Below are 15,663 nucleotides of genomic sequence, written 5' to 3'. Positions count from 1 at the left end.
AGTGACTAAAGCAGATAAATTATTAAAATGCCCTCACTTTTTCATGATCCAAACTGAAAATAAGAATACAAAACATGTTTTATCAATAGAATTCTAGTTTTATTTTAAAACCTGAACCAAGATGGGAATTTTGGTAATTGGGCCCCAATTAAGTCACCAAGCAAGATGATATAAATATTCATGCTTGTTTCGATATCCAAGTTTGGTGCATATATTTTATTTTAAAAATGCTTGAATGGAGTTTGGAATCGGGGACAAATAAGGGTATTTAGGGGATTTTGCATGAGTGACTTAAGTGGCTAAATTGTTAAAATGCCCTCACTTTTTCATGATTCAAATTGGAAAAAAAAGCAGTTTATGTGTTTTTAAATCATGTAAATGCCCATCCTTTTTATAGATTTTAAATTTAAAATGCGTTTTATCACTAGATCTCTAGTTTCGTTTTGGAACCTGAACTAAGTGGGGAATTTTGGTAATTTAGCCCTACTTAAGTTATTAAGCAAGATGATGTAAATACTTTCGCTTGTTCCAATATCTAAGTGCGGTGCAATATAATTTTTAAAAAATGCTTCTCTTGAGTTGGGAACCTGGAACAACCAATGGTATTTAAGTGATTTTGCATGAGTGACTTAAGTGACTAAATTGTTAAACTGCCCTCACATTTTTATGATCCAAACTGGAAATAAGAGTAGTTTAAGTACGTTTAAATGATCTAATTACCGATCATTTTTCTAGATTTTAAATCCAAAACGTATTTTATCATTTGATCTTTAGTTTCGTTTTGGAAGCTAGACCAAATGGGGAATTTTGACAATTTAGCCCCACTTAAGTTACCAAGCAAGATGATGTAAATGCTCATATGCTTGTTTCGGTAGCTAAGTTTGGTACAAGATATTTTATTTTTAAAATACTTGTCTTGAGTTTGGAGCCAGAAACAAACAAGGGTATTTCGGTGATTTTGAATAAGTGATTTAAGTGGCTAAATTGTTAAAATGCCCTCACTTTTTTATGATCCAAAGAGGAAATAAAAGCAATTTAGGTACTTTTAAATGATCCAAATACCTATCATTTTTGTAGATTTTAAATCCAAAACGTGCTTTATCATTAGATCTCTAGTTTCGTCTTGGAACCTGAACCAAGTGGGGAATTTTGGTAATTTAGCCCCACTTAAGTCACCAATCAAGATGATGTAAATACTCGTGCTTGTTCCAATATCTAAGTTTGGTACAAGATATTTTATTTTTAAAATGCTTGTCTTGAGTTGGGAACGGGAAACAAACAAGGGTATTTAGGTGATTTTGCATGAGTGACTTAAGTGGCTAAATTGTTAAAATGCCCCTACTTTTTCATGATCCAAAGTGGAAATAAAAGTATTTTAGGTACTTTTAAATGATCAAAATACCCATATTTTTTCTAGATTTTAAATCTAAAACATGTTTTATCATTAAATCTCTAGTTTCGTTTTGGAACTTGGACCGAGTGTGGAAATTTGGTAATTTAGCCTCACCAGATATTTAAGTTTGGTACAATATGTTTTATTTAAAAATGTTTGTCTTGAGTTTTGAACCAAGAACAAACATGAGTATGTAGGTGATTTTGCATGAGTGACTTAAGCGGCTAAATTGTTAAAATTCTCTCATTTTTTCATGATCCAAACTGGAAATAAGAGCAATTTATGTACTTTTAAATGATCTAAATACCCATCATTTTTTCTAGTTTTTAAATCCAAAACACATTTTATCATTAGATCTTTAGTTTTGTTTTGGGACCTGGACCGAGTGGGGAATTTATGATGTAAATACTTGTGTTTGTTCCGGTATCTAAGTCCGGTATCTAAGTTTAGGTGATTTTGCATGAGTGGCTTAAGTGGCTAAATTGTTAAAGGGCCCTCACTTTTCATGATCCAAACTGAAAATAAGAGCCGTGTAGGTACTTTTTAATAAAAGGAAAAAGTTTTCATAAGGTCAATGCCCTAAACAATCACATTAAGGCGCACCTAAAGTCAAAGAAGTTGTTTTGATGCTGAAAATCCCTCAAATCCGACTTCAAAAAAAGAAGTAAGACGTCAAGTCTTGGAAATAGTGCATCATGTAATGCATTATCTAGACAGTCAATTTTGAAGTGTTCATAGATTTGTTTGATCTACACTTATTTTTGAAGCTTGAAATTTCATAAATAGAGTTGAAAATAAATTTTCAGATCATCATAAAGTTTTTCAGTTCTGAAACGATATTTCGACACTATTTGAAGGTGCGTCTTTTTGATTGTTTGGGGCCTCATCCTTATATAAATCACACCCTTAATAAAATAGTTGAGTAGGTATCCGAATGAAAATAATTTTAAAATATAAAAAACTTGGTAGAAAACTTAAATTTTAAACATGAGGATATTATACAAATTTTTTTTTTGGGAAATTATAAGAAATAGACAACTTTTTTGGATTATTAGAAATTAAATTTAAAATTTTCAAACCGTCATCCATGCCCCTTTTCACTATTTTTCACTTTTTTTTTTTATACTAAAATACCTTTCATGGAAGTGTTAGGTATGTGAAGATATTACAATTCTTTTAGTGTTGTGATGTTTCAAGTAACCATCGCGGTTCCTTAAGTGTCATGATGCTTTAAGTAACTATCAAAGTTTTTTAACTACCATGATGCTTCAAGTCATCATGTGATGGTAAAAAAAACCCATCATGGCTCTTTCAGTATCGTGATGATTCAAGTGACCATCACGGTTCTCTATATGCCGTGATGCTTCAAGTGACCATGTGATAAGTCCAGAAACTGATCACAGTTCTTTAAGTACCATGATGCGTTTTTTAAGTACCAAGATGCATTGACTTAGAAACCATTATAACCATCATAGTTTTGGGTCGATCGTGATGCCTTCACATATTTAAGATTACCGTGAAGGGTATTTTCATAAAAAAAAACGCAAACAATGGAAAAAAAAAAAGTATGGATGATGTTTTGAAATTTGTAGGATTTATTTATAATAATCTAAAAAAAAGGTATATTTTGATAATTTCCTTTTGTTTGATTTATTTGGCACATCATATAAATAAACTTGTAAAAATAATACAAACATAAAAATCAAGATTATATTATGACCTTTTGATAAATCTAAGATTAAAAATGTTACATCCACTAAAAGTTAAAATGAAAGTAAAGAAAAAGGAAGGAATTCAAGAAATAATATTTATATTATTTGAAAGAAAAATTCTAACTTTAGATCATATTGCCATCGTTGAGATTATCATCTTTGAGATGGGATATATTTTATAGGGAGACCGCATAAAAATAGTGAGAGTCGGCTGACTCGCCAAACACATTTCCTCATATTAGGGGTTGGGTGGATAGAAACGGATGCTCTTGTTGCCGGGTGACCGAAGCATCCAGAAGGGTAGTGTTAACCGTCGGATGAATCATCCAACGGTCTGTCACGTATCCATTCCGGAAAGGAGGAGGACCTTCCAGAGTCTTCCTTTCTCGTAGCCTTGGACCTCTGTCTTCCTACGATCAACGGTGTGCTGCACTGCGTTTCTAAGAACCTCATCTAAGCCGTCCATTCAAAAGGCCACACCTTATATAAATCGCAGTTCAGCTTGGCTCCAGGAGCGCTGCTGCTCTGTGTTCTTCTCTCGTCTCTCGGATCGATCTCTCTCTGTCTCCGTCTTGTGAGGTCAAGGGGTTTCTCGAAAGAAAGCACGATCTCTCTCTCTAGCTTAGCTAGGTGAATTCCAGAGGGAAAATTGCAATTGTAGGCTCTCTCGAAGCGAAGAGAGGAAAGGATCGCCTTTTCTCTCTTTCTAAATAAAGCGATTCCCTTTTGGATTGCAGTGTTGTTTGTTTGTGTGGTGTTTCAGTGAGAAGCAGTGAGGAAAGATGTTTGGTCGCGCGGCGCCAAAGAAAAGCGACAATACGCGTTACTATGAGATATTGGGGGTCTCAAAGAACGCATCGCAGGAGGATCTGAAGAGGGCCTACAGGAAGGCTGCCATTAAGAACCACCCCGACAAGGGTGGTGATCCCGAAAAGGTAGGCACGCACAGATCATCTCATCTTCTTGTACCCCTCCCTTCCTAATAATTTTTACAGCTTCTCTCATAGATCTGATTGCATTGCAGGCATGCAAAGACATGTTTATTGTTTTCAATCAATTGATATGCCTTCACTGTGACCCCACAATTTTTTTTTTTTGTTTTTTTTTTTTTTTTGAGAAATCTATGTTAAAACCTCTCTGTGCCAATTAATCAAAATATAGATTTCTGGAAATTGTTGGTGCAATGTTTCTGGAATTTGAGATTCACTGAATTGCATATCTGAAGAAAGGAAATTTTTTTGGTATGTGTTTTCTTTTCTTTGAACTCTTTTTGAATTGGTTACATTTGATATCTAGTAAAAAAATGAAGGGTAGGAGGATGGGAAGTTGGGAGCAAGACAAAACTCACAATCATCATCAGAATATGATACAGATGTCTGCTCGCTCGCATAGAGAAGGCTTCTATACTTTATATGACCTGAACATGTGGATGCATTTCATCTATCCATTTTGGCGAGATTGATAGGTGATCTGCTTTTTTCCTGAAGATTTTGACTTGGCGCCTGACATGATAGTTGAGAATGCATACACAACCGGTTTCTGATTGAATTGGTTACTCAATTGAGTCTTAATATAGGCAAAATAGATGCAACTTTTCTGGATCAATCTTATAGTGTGGCTATAGTGATTTAGAGCATAGTATATTTTAAACATACACAAGGTGCCAAGTAGAATAAGTGGGTGTTCCATTCATGTGAATCAATGGTGGCGTTCCACTATATGAAACTATGGTGGCTTGGGGTTCATAGTCAGAAGGCCAAATTGCTTTATAGTGGGGAATGCAACAAGAAACATTAAATGCGGCAATCCTCTGTCATTAGCTCCTTGTTATGAGATGGTCGCTCTGCAATTACCTAGATGTCAATGCAGTAGCCAACATAACTGGATGCCAAGTGAGTGTATCAACCTTTTGCAGGCTGGAGTATGGAGATTGATGAGAAATAAAGTTAGGTTAGGATTCTTGGTTTGGGGATCATAATTGAAATTAGAGTCTTAATCAAGGTGGGTTTCTTAATTATTTTAGGATTTCTCGTTGAGAGTCATACGAGGTTTAGGGATGTTACAAAATACAGGGTGGCAAGGTGTTGAGGATACTGATGCATTTCAATTCAAATAGGATTTTGAAATTGCATGTCTAAATGGGGGACGATTGAGGCTAAAATGATGTAGATGGTTTTGGTATGATAGGGGAAAACAATGTTAGGTTCAGAGGTAGGTTGTTATGAGCAAATTGCTTAACTTCACATACATGTCCAACAAGAAAAAGTGACGAGCAAGAAGTATGGTGACCCTATAGAGATTTTTGAGAGGAGTTCACTATAATTGCATTAATAAATAGTAAAGATTACAAGACGAGCAAGAAGCATGGTGACTTTGCAGGGTCACACTATACAGCCCTCGAGGGACAAAAAAGGACAATGGAGAAAAGACTCTTAAGAGGGTCAATGGAAATGAGGTGGGCACACAAAAAACTAGTTCCACCCAGGGGAGTTAGAAGAGGCCCCCCTCTTTTGCTAAAACATCAATTTATGAATTGGCTTCTCTATAAACGTGCCTCCAAGTGGCATTGCAAATCCTGGCTAGATGCACTATCTCTTCGAAATCGTCATCGAAACGCCATGACCGAGATGAATGATTGGATGCACAAGAGATAATATTATTGCCGTCTCCTTCAACTACCAAATATGGACTCCAAGAGGGATCAAACTTGCGAAGGCCCGCCAAAAGGGCAATAGCCTTAGCAGGAGTGGAGTCAGCAACTCCAATAGGTCGGTAGAACAGAGTCGATCCATCACTAGAACGAAAAAGGCCCCCTATGCCTTAGGGTCCCAAGTTGCCGAGGGAGCAACCATCAAACTTTAGCTTAATGGTACCCCTAACAGGTGGTCTCCACAATGATGCCCTTGAGATTTTGGGTTGAGCTCGCTGTAGTAGGTTAGGTCAGTTACTTTGGAAATCAGTGAGAGGAGTTCCTAAAACACTTGTGGTTGGTAGCCCAGAAAGCCACGAGATTTCTGATTTTCTTTGTCAAGAGACTAGTCGTGGAATTCTCTCCTCTGAAAATCCTGTGTTCTTTCGGTTCATAATACCCAAATAGTTGCTAAAATAGAGGTTTTCCAAAGGAATCTACTAGCCTTGGGCCACGGGGAGAGGAGTTTAGCTTGAAACAAGTGAGGGATTGAGTTTGGGGTAACCCAGGGTCCCTTCAAAAAGTTTGAAACAAGTGAGGGATTGAGCTTGGGGTAGCCCAGGCCTACTCAAAAAGTTCCATGATTTTCTTCCTAATTGCTTTGGAGAACTTGCAGTGGAGTAGTAAATGAGCATTTGATTCTTCATCTAGCAAATACAAGGCGCACCTATTGGGGAATGTGGTGACGGATTTTATGGGAATGTGGTGAGATTAGGACTAATTTAGGGTTGGGGGGCTTTGGGATACATGTAATGGTTTGGGGTTTAGGGTTTGGGTTTTAAGGTTTAGGGCCTAGGGGCATAACTGATGGTTTTGGGCTTGAGTGCTTGGGAGCGGTCAATTTGATGGTGCGAAAATGGGGTGATAATGTTTTTTGAGGGGAATTTTCAAGGGGAAGTGATACACAAGATGGAATGAAGAAGCCTTTAACTTGTTGGGGAGAAAATGAAAGGGGAAGTGCCAAACATGAGGGAAGGAAGAAGGCTTTGAGTTAAAGGAGAAACTCGTACTATTGAGCTAGTTTTTTAGAATCTCTCTCGTTTTTTCTCTCTTTTTTTTTTTTGGGAGAATTTGATAGGGGAAGTGCCAAACATGAGGGAATGAAGAAGGCTTTGAGTTATAGGAGAAACGCGTAATAGTGAGCTAGTTTTTTAGAATCTCTCTCGTTTTTTTTTTTTTTGATAATGTTCACATTTGTGCTAATGAAAGGAAATTACAGTGTAGATCATGTGCATATAAACACATTTAATTTACAAGGTTAGTCGTACCTGCTTAACAGGTGCCCATTACAAAACCCAACAGGGACCAAAAAAAATAAAGTTAATGATACTGATTAGAAGGGAGGAAAATTCTTCTAAACAGCCAGAGAGTTGTTGAGGCGAGCACCATCCCTTGCTAAAGTGTCAGCAGCAGCATGTGCTTCCCTGAAAACATGTTTCCAAGTGATTCTTAAAGGGCCGCAGATGACAGCTAGTTCATCAAAAAATGGATTCAACTCTCCATGGGCAGGGCCGGAGGCCCAAGTAATAACATTTCTCGAATCTCCTTGACAAAGGGAGCAGCATGATTAAGTGGTCTCTCACCATATTTGAATGAGTTCAAATTTTATTGCACAAGAATTGATCCATTTGGCCAATTGCTGTGTTGGGATTGGGATCGGGATATGGTTGGGAATGTTTTACGTACACTGAATATGTTAGGGATTGAAATCCTCATAGGTCTAGAGTCAAGAGGGGATCAACCTTTTGAGGATCTCAATCATGATTTTTGGGGATCTTGTTCCCAACCTTAAATATTATATATAGTCAAGGACTATACATAATACATACTCTTTAAAGTAGGGATCTTTTTATTTGTGGCTAGCAAGCAGTGCAATTGTATTGATATGGTTGTATTGCTAGCTGGCTATAACTAAAGAAAATCATCCATCTTTAAGATGGAGGTTGATATCCATAATAGTGGAGGTAGAGATCCCAAATTTAATATTTGAGAAATCTTGAGGGTTCCTTTCTTCTAGCACCGGAGTAAGATTTTGGAGCAGGATGGACACCTATGTTGGAAGAATCTAACAATTATGGCCAGTGGGTTACACATTCATCTATTGTGGTTTTCATTTTGTATTCTACCAATTCTTGAACTCAAATACAATCAAGCCATCTTCTGAAACAGATGGAATGTGTCTCTTAGGGTTCTCATCTTGTAAATCCATGTATGAAAGGACTTCACTTCCTAGTGCTAAAATGGCAAATCCCATTTCAGGGGGAATACTGGGGAATATAGTCTTAAATATAAAGTGCAACAAATAATTAAAAACAAATTCAAATTCAATCAGAAGCTGAAACTATATGGTGGGCCATCTTTACTAGGAGATTTTTTGGAGGGACCCACCCTGCTTTGATTCTCTTTAGGTTTCATATGTCCTATATGAGCCCATGTTGGCACGGAATTTGTTGGATGCCTTGCTTGCTGCATCATCAAATATAAGGTGGCAAGGATGCTAACAATGGTGTTAAGAGTGTCGACATGGATACTGGTTTAAGAGATGGCTTTTTAAAACAGACACTTCAACTCGGACCTTGTTAAACAATTTGCACTTCATGGAAGTGTCAGGACTGCATGCTTATTGTTTCAAATGAGCACATTTACCTAATTTAGATTTTTTTTAAAATTTAAGGCATGGGGTGTCTTTGCAATATATGCACGGGTGCCCCAACTCAGACATGAGTGTCTTATAACTTGGACATATGCATTGTGGGAGTGTCCACAACTGAGGCGTGTGTATGTAATGTACTTTAAGTAGTCATGAAGAGATACCAGAGAGAGCTGTACAGAAATTTGCAAACAATAATGGAATGCTCCTCAATCTTGGGTTAAAACAACTATAGTTCAGTATCGGAGGTTTCCCTTGTAAAATAATAATACAAGGATAACTGCAACTCTGTGAGTCAATACCATCAAAGAGAAAGCAAAAGACAGAACTTGACTTACGAGTTCTACATCAATTGCAATACATAGTGAACTCTTCACTGACTTCTTGAGTATGGGCATGGTACTACCATTTGTAGCATGTTTTTGAGAAGTGTGATTTTTGTGAGGTGCTTCATTTTGGTTTAATGCCTCAATTTCTTGTAGCTTGTGGGTCGTATTCTCTTGTATTAGAGACTTATGTGATTGCTGAAGGGTATAAAGTGCTGAATGATATGGTGTGTTTTGTTGTTGCAGTTTAAGGAACTTGCACAGGCATACGAAGTGCTAAGTGATCGAGAAAAAAGGGAGATTTATGATCAATATGGAGAAGATGCTCTCAAGGAGGGAATGGGTGGAGGTGCTGGAGGCCATGACCCATTTGATATTTTCCAGTCCTTCTTTGGCGGCAATCCATTCGGTGTGGCCATTGCTTTTCCTGTATCTGACTCTTCTATCTGTTATTTCCATGACTCTGCTAGTGAAGTTATACTGTTGTGATGTACATCTATGGGCAAAGTTTGCCATCTATTTGCATCTATATTTATAGTTAATGCTCTTCTTAGGCACTTGGATCTTTCTTTTCAGTAACATCCTTTATCCTGTAATTTATTTTTAGTCTAGTTGATTCAAGTAAATTCCTTCCAAGTGCATTAGAAGTTCTATACAATTTATCTTTTGTTAGTTGAAACATTCTTGAGTCCGTGCAATTTGTTTTAAGTTGGGCAAATGCCTCTCAAATTCCTTGATCTTCTCTCTCCATCAGTACATTCCTCTGTAGCCAAATAGAGCGAGTCAGACAATAGCGGTGTAGTGGCCTATCTTACGAGTGCTGAGAAATTCTGATACTTAGTTCAGTTTGCTTGTATCATTTTGATTTCTGGCTGTATATGAAATTCTGATTGTTTGTTGTTTTGGTGGTGTAGGTGGTGGAAGCAGCCGAGGCAGAAGGCAGAGGAGAGGAGAAGATGTGGTTCATCCCCTGAAGGTGTCTCTTGAGGAGCTCTATAATGGTACATCAAAGAAACTCTCCCTTTCAAGGAATATCATCTGCTCAAAGTGCAAAGGGTAGGGGGACTGTTTTCTATTTATTTTTTTATTTATCGTCGACTTGACCTTTGTGGACTGGGCTTTGTTAATGGATTCGAATGGATAGACCTAACGGCAAAACTGTGATTCCGTATATTGACTGACAGCAAGGGGTCAAAGTCTGGTGCTTCAATGACATGTGCTGGTTGCCAAGGATCAGGTATGAAGGTCTCCATAAGACAGTTGGGGCCTTCAATGATTCAACAGATGCAGCACCCATGCAATGACTGCAAGGGAACTGGGGAGACCATCAGTGATAAGGACCGCTGCCCACAATGCAAGGGCGAGAAGGTTGTTCAAGATAAGAAAGTGTTGGAAGTCATTGTTGAGAAGGGGATGCAAAATGGCCAGAAGATCACCTTCCCAGGAGAAGCTGATGAAGCTGTATGAGCTCTCTCTCTGTCTCTCTCTCTCTCTCTCTCTCTCTCTCTCTCTCCTCATTCTCTCTCTCTCTCTCTCTCTCTTTTTACTCCTCTCTCTCTCTCAATATGTATTGAATTATGAGTTACTGCCAAAAAAGTATTGGTTCTTGTCTGATTACATGACTAACTTTTGTGTTTGTTATTGTGATGGAAATCTGCAGCCGGATTGTATTACTGGTGATATTGTGTTTGTATTGCAACAAAAGGAGCACCCAAAATTTAAGAGAAAGGGGGATGACCTGTTTGTGGAACATACGCTCTCCCTAACTGAAGCTCTCTGTGGTTTCCAGTTTGTGTTGACTCACCTTGATAACAGGCAATTGCTTATCAAGTCTAACCCTGGGGAAGTGGTAAAGCCTGGTTAGTCTCTCTCTCACTCTCACTCTCACTCACACTCACTCTCTCTATATATAGGAAAACATTTATATAAGGATGCAACCTTATATTGTAGAACTATGGATGCACCTCAAAAATCCATCCGTTTAATGTTGAAAAACCCTTTGATTGATCATCTTGACATCGAGATGTATGACCATGAAGAATAAAAAGGTTTTAAGTCTCAAAAATAGTGCATTTTACAATATATTATCTACACCGTCCATTTTCAAGATTTTCATATGTTTATAGATCTATTTGATTTTAACCATTTTTGAAATTTAAAATTTTACAATTAGATATAAAAATACAGTTTGAGATAATCCTAAGAACTATACATATATATATTTACATCAAAATTATATACCATGATAAAATTTGAACGTGCATGTTACGTCTATAGCTACAGATGCATCCATATGCCAACTGCACCTATATATATATATAAGAAAAAGTGGGGATTAGCTTATTAGCTCATATGAACATATGAGCCCGACGGTTTAGATTTAATCTGGGCTGATCTGACGATTGCGGACGTCAGGTGGTGCTTGAATTTTTTTTTTTTTTTCTACAAATTCAAATCATTTGAAATTTTAAGTGTGTTCTTCTCATCAAGTCGCATTTAATAAAAATATAAACAAATTATTCGTGAAAAACAAAATGACCAAAATGCTTCTTAAAACTTTTTGGGGGTATTTTGGTCAATTTATTTCATGCGAAATATTTTTTTAATATTTTTTAAAGATTCACTTATTTTTGACAAACGTACGCCAAAACTCTCAAGTGATTTGGATTGTAGAAAATAAAATAAAATTCAAACACTATCGAACATTTGTATTCGTCAGATCGATCCAAATTCAATCTGGGCCATTGGGTTCATATGTTTATATGAGTTAGTGGGTTAATCCCAGCTTTTTCCATATATAGAAAATATTGAGATGAGCCGATTAGCTCATATGAACATATGAGTCAAACGGTTCAGATTGAATTTGAGCCGATTTGACGGTCAAGATTTCATTTCGTGTTTGAATTTTAAATTTTAACGTGAAATTTTTGGTGTCCATTCTTTTTATTAAGGCGCACTTAATAAAAATATTTAAAAAATAATTTGTAAAAATTAAATTGATCAAAATACTTTCAAAACTTTTCAAGGGTATTTTTTGTCAATTTATTTTTTATAAATTATTTTTTTTATATTTTTATTAGATTATCCTATTTTTGAATAACACACGTCTAATTTCAAGTTATTTGGATTTAAAAAAAATAAAAATAAAATTAAAATACGAAATGAGGTCGTGACCATCTTAATCAGTTCAGATTCAATCGGGCTGTTGGGCTCTTATATTCATATGAGCTAGTGGGTTAATTTCAGCATTTATATATATATATATATATATATATATATATATATATATATAAATTCAAATCATTTGAAATTTTTGGTGTCCATTATTAGAAAATAAGAAAATCTAATAAAAATATAAAATAAATAATTTACAAAATATAAATTGATGAAAATACTCTTGAAACTTTGTGAGGGTATTTTGGTTAATTTTTAGTTTACAAATTATTTTTTAAATTATTAAGTAATTTGTAGAAAAAAAAATGAAAATTCAAATACGAAATGAGTTATTGACCGTCAAATCGGCTTAGTTTAGATTGAATCTAGGCCGTTGGTTGATACTATAGCTGTCGGCCTGTGGGCCGACAGAAACCATTCCCTCGTACATATATCTATTCGCCTCTGGTTAATCCATTCCCTTATACATATACCAATTTGTCTCTGGTTTTTGTTGTTGCGGTAACGTTTAGATCAATTCAAGGCGATAAATGATGAGGGCATGCCCATGTATGGGAGGCCCTTCATGAAGGGGAAGCTGTACATCCACTTCACAGTTGAATTTCCAGACTCTTTGAGCCCTGATCAGTCCAAGGCATTGGAAGCTGTGCTGCTTCCAAGATCATCAAGCCAGCTAACAGATATGGAGTTGGACGAGTGTGAGGAGACGACCCTCCATGATGTGAACATTGAGGAGGAGATGCGGAGGAAGCAGAGCCATCCTGCTCAGGAGGTTTATGATGAGGATGATGATGGACCAGCTAGTGGTGCCCAGAGGGTGCAGTGTGCTCAGCAGTGAGGGAGGACATGTCATGGTTGGGACATGATGACTGTTTTGTTTGTTTTGGATTGAAAATGAGATATATGAGGTCAAATTTCTTGTAGTGGGTGTACTATTCCTTTCTTTGGGTTGTTAGACCTGGAGGAGCTTCAAGGAATGCATAAGATAATGATTTTTTGTGGCTTAATGACCTTTAAGCAACCAGCCCTAGCCCTAGTGCCACATTACATTACATGGTATCTTTTGTGAAATTAAAGAGCCTTATATGGATTGATTGCTAGGTTCAATTAACAAGAAAGAAGGGCAAGGTAGATGGGTATTATATGAGGTGTATTGCTGTACAGGGTGCCTTCTCGAGATGGACTGCATGCGAGAGAGCTACATATCTGTGCTGCTTGTATGGCACGCACCTACCGGGAGGGATTTTTGTGAGAGACGTGTTTATGTTTGTAATTTTAGGTTTCTTTTTTGCGTGATTTTTGTTGCCTGGGGTATAATTTTAGGTTTCTCTTCTTTGTGCGCTTTATTTTCTAGTAGAGTATACAAGTAGTACGAGGGGTTACAATTTCTCATATTTTAAATTGGTTGGATTTAAGGTTTTAACAAAGAAACTTTTTAGAAATTTATAATACATCCCAAGCTATCAAATTGGACATGATTATGACCTAACAACGGCGTATGTTTTTATCCTATGCGATCATGGTTGCACACTGTTTTCTAATTTCCATTCTGTCTGATTCCTTCTGAAAATGTGTATTTCGATTGAATTTGGGGAAAACAAGGAGGTTGGAATTGAAGCGGCGACGGCAATCAAAGGAGAGAACATTTATATTGATTTCTTGGTGCAGGACTTTTTATTAGTATGTAATGTTGTTATATTATTTTTTGGATATTTCTTGGGTTTCTAATTTGGTACTTTGGCTCAAGACTTCGGATTATTATTTTCAATTTAATATAAACATTTAGATATTTATATATAGAATATATACAAATAACGAAAAAATAAGAAATAAAAATTTTAAAAATAAAAAATAAAGAAAAAAATAATTTTATTATATATATGGTCAAAGTGTTGGCCGAATCGGCCTGAAGCTGATCGAAGCGAATTGAAGCTAACATAATAAAAAGTATTAGGTTTTGTTTCATTTCAGTCTAGGCTGAAAATCTGGAGACTTCGACATCTTTGGTCGAAGCGAAGCAAATTTAACAGCAACTAGTATCAATGTTGTCAAATTTGTTGACCAAAGCAAAGTTAACGGCAACTAGTATCAATATTGTCAAATTTGTTTCGTTTCGGTCGAAGATGTTGAAGTCTTCAGATTTTCAACCTAGACCGAAGCGCAACAAAGCTCTAGTGCATTCGCTTTGGCCTACTTCGAGCCGCTTTGGCTTCTTTGATCGAAGTACAAAATTGTCTTTTAAAAAGGCAATTATGTGCTTTGGCCCGTTTCGATGTGATCCGGCCTTTTCGACTGAAGCTTCGACCCTTTTGACTATTGTCTTTTTTATTATTATTGTTGAATTCTTTATTTTAAATTTTTTATATATAAATATATATTTTACTAATATTACATTTTTTTTTCAAAATTCCAAATTCTTCTTCCAAATCGGCCTTCTTTTTTCCGACCAAACTGAGGAAGAAAGTGGAGAAGACTCCAAACGAAACTGAGGAAGACACAGAAGAAAACTCCAAAAAGCGAATGTGACAACAGACTCCAAAAAGCAAACGCGAATACGACACGACACACTTCAGGAATCGTCCACAGCCCATCCGAATGCGGGACAGACAAGCGTGCCTGCTTGTCCACATCATAACGTCACTGTGACAAAATAAATTTAATAGATAACAAACTCCTTATGCGATAAAGTTTTCAATATTTATATATTTTGGACACAATAACGAAAAATTATAATACAATTCACAATTTTTTTAAAAAATTAAATTTTTTTAAAATTATAGACTTTTTTTTTTAAAATACTTCTAATAGGGAAGTGTTTTTTAATATTTTCTATACGAAAAATTGTTTTTCTAATATTATAATATAAAAGTGATTTTTAATATTTTAAAATTATATTGATGTAAAATTTTAATACTATATTGTAATTAATAATTATACAAACATCTAAACAAAAAAACAATATCTCAGTATTCACTTATTTTTATAAAATAATGAAAGTACATAATGCAACACTCTTAATTTATTTTAAAAACTAAAAAATTATTATTGTAAATTTTTTTTTTGTGATTGTTTGAAATTTGTTTGGGAACAAAAATTGCCCTTTCCATTGATGGGACCGATTTGAGTCACCAATCAGTTTTTTTAAACCTCGGTATGGTATGGTATGACCTTTTGCTAAACACTAGGAAATAATTTGTGATTTGTGGAAAAATGCCGATCCTAATTGGAATCGCCTGGGATTGAAAAGTTGGCGATTCTGAGCGAAGGGAGAGGTGGGTGGAAGTGAAGTCCCTCCTGTATTTGTAGTCTTACAGCATCATTATTTGTATATGGCGCACTTTTCCTTGGCAACATAATTTGCAAGGCTCACACTCAGCGAGCGAATGCATTGAAGTTTTCCGTACTACTTTAAAATCACCCAACTGTGAACGTCTCTCTGCTGAATACTTACCAAACGATTTGATGACAGATGTCGAGCGGAGTGCCATGCCCTATTTACATTTGAGGCTAGGCATTCAGGGAGACTTCGACGCTCTCACCACATTAGTTACAACTCATAGAGAGACAGGTTATCAAAACTGAACTGAACCGAACCAGCCGGTCGGATTGCAAATAAGGGTGGCTGGTCAGATGAGCAGGTTTTGACTAGAATGAGAACCATTTTTGTAATATTTTTATCTTTTTAAAACTAAATCTCCTTAACTTCTATTTTTTTAAAA

At 36.1% G+C, this 15,663-nt stretch overlaps 1 protein-coding gene across 1 annotated transcript; it reads left to right on the top strand.

Moving 5' to 3' along the window:
- The first annotated feature begins 3,616 nt into the window (after positions 1-3,616).
- LOC18421632 (dnaJ protein homolog) lies at positions 3,617-12,951 on the top strand. Its single transcript, XM_006826381.3, has 6 exons — positions 3,617-4,040; positions 9,017-9,179; positions 9,685-9,826; positions 9,955-10,231; positions 10,431-10,629; positions 12,457-12,951. The coding sequence occupies exons 1-6, from the start codon at positions 3,888-3,890 to the stop codon at positions 12,780-12,782; spliced, it is 1,260 nt and encodes a 419-aa protein (XP_006826444.1). The 5' UTR covers positions 3,617-3,887; the 3' UTR covers positions 12,783-12,951.
- The last annotated feature ends 2,712 nt before the right edge of the window (positions 12,952-15,663 follow it).

The sequence above is a fragment of the Amborella trichopoda genome, chromosome 3 (genome assembly GCF_054954075.1).
Source record: "Amborella trichopoda isolate Santa Cruz 75 chromosome 3, AtrichopodaSantaCruz75HAP2 v2.0, whole genome shotgun sequence".
In the NCBI taxonomy this organism is placed as follows: domain Eukaryota; kingdom Viridiplantae; phylum Streptophyta; class Magnoliopsida; order Amborellales; family Amborellaceae; genus Amborella; species Amborella trichopoda.
This window is presented reverse-complemented; position numbering and strand designations above follow the sequence as displayed.

What these genes read in the sequence shown, in the direction of transcription:
- LOC18421632 (XM_006826381.3), top strand. Translation starts at nt 3,888, where the DNA reads ATGTTTGGTCGCGCGGCGCCAAAGAAAAGCGACAATACGCGTTACTAT. An exon ending in CTTTGGCGGCAATCCATTCG is followed by an intron (nt 9,180 to 9,684) that starts GTGTGGCCATTG and finishes TTGGTGGTGTAG; the next exon opens with GTGGTGGAAGCAGCCGAGGC. An exon ending in CAGGAGAAGCTGATGAAGCT is followed by an intron (nt 10,232 to 10,430) that starts GTATGAGCTCTC and finishes GGAAATCTGCAG; the next exon opens with CCGGATTGTATTACTGGTGA.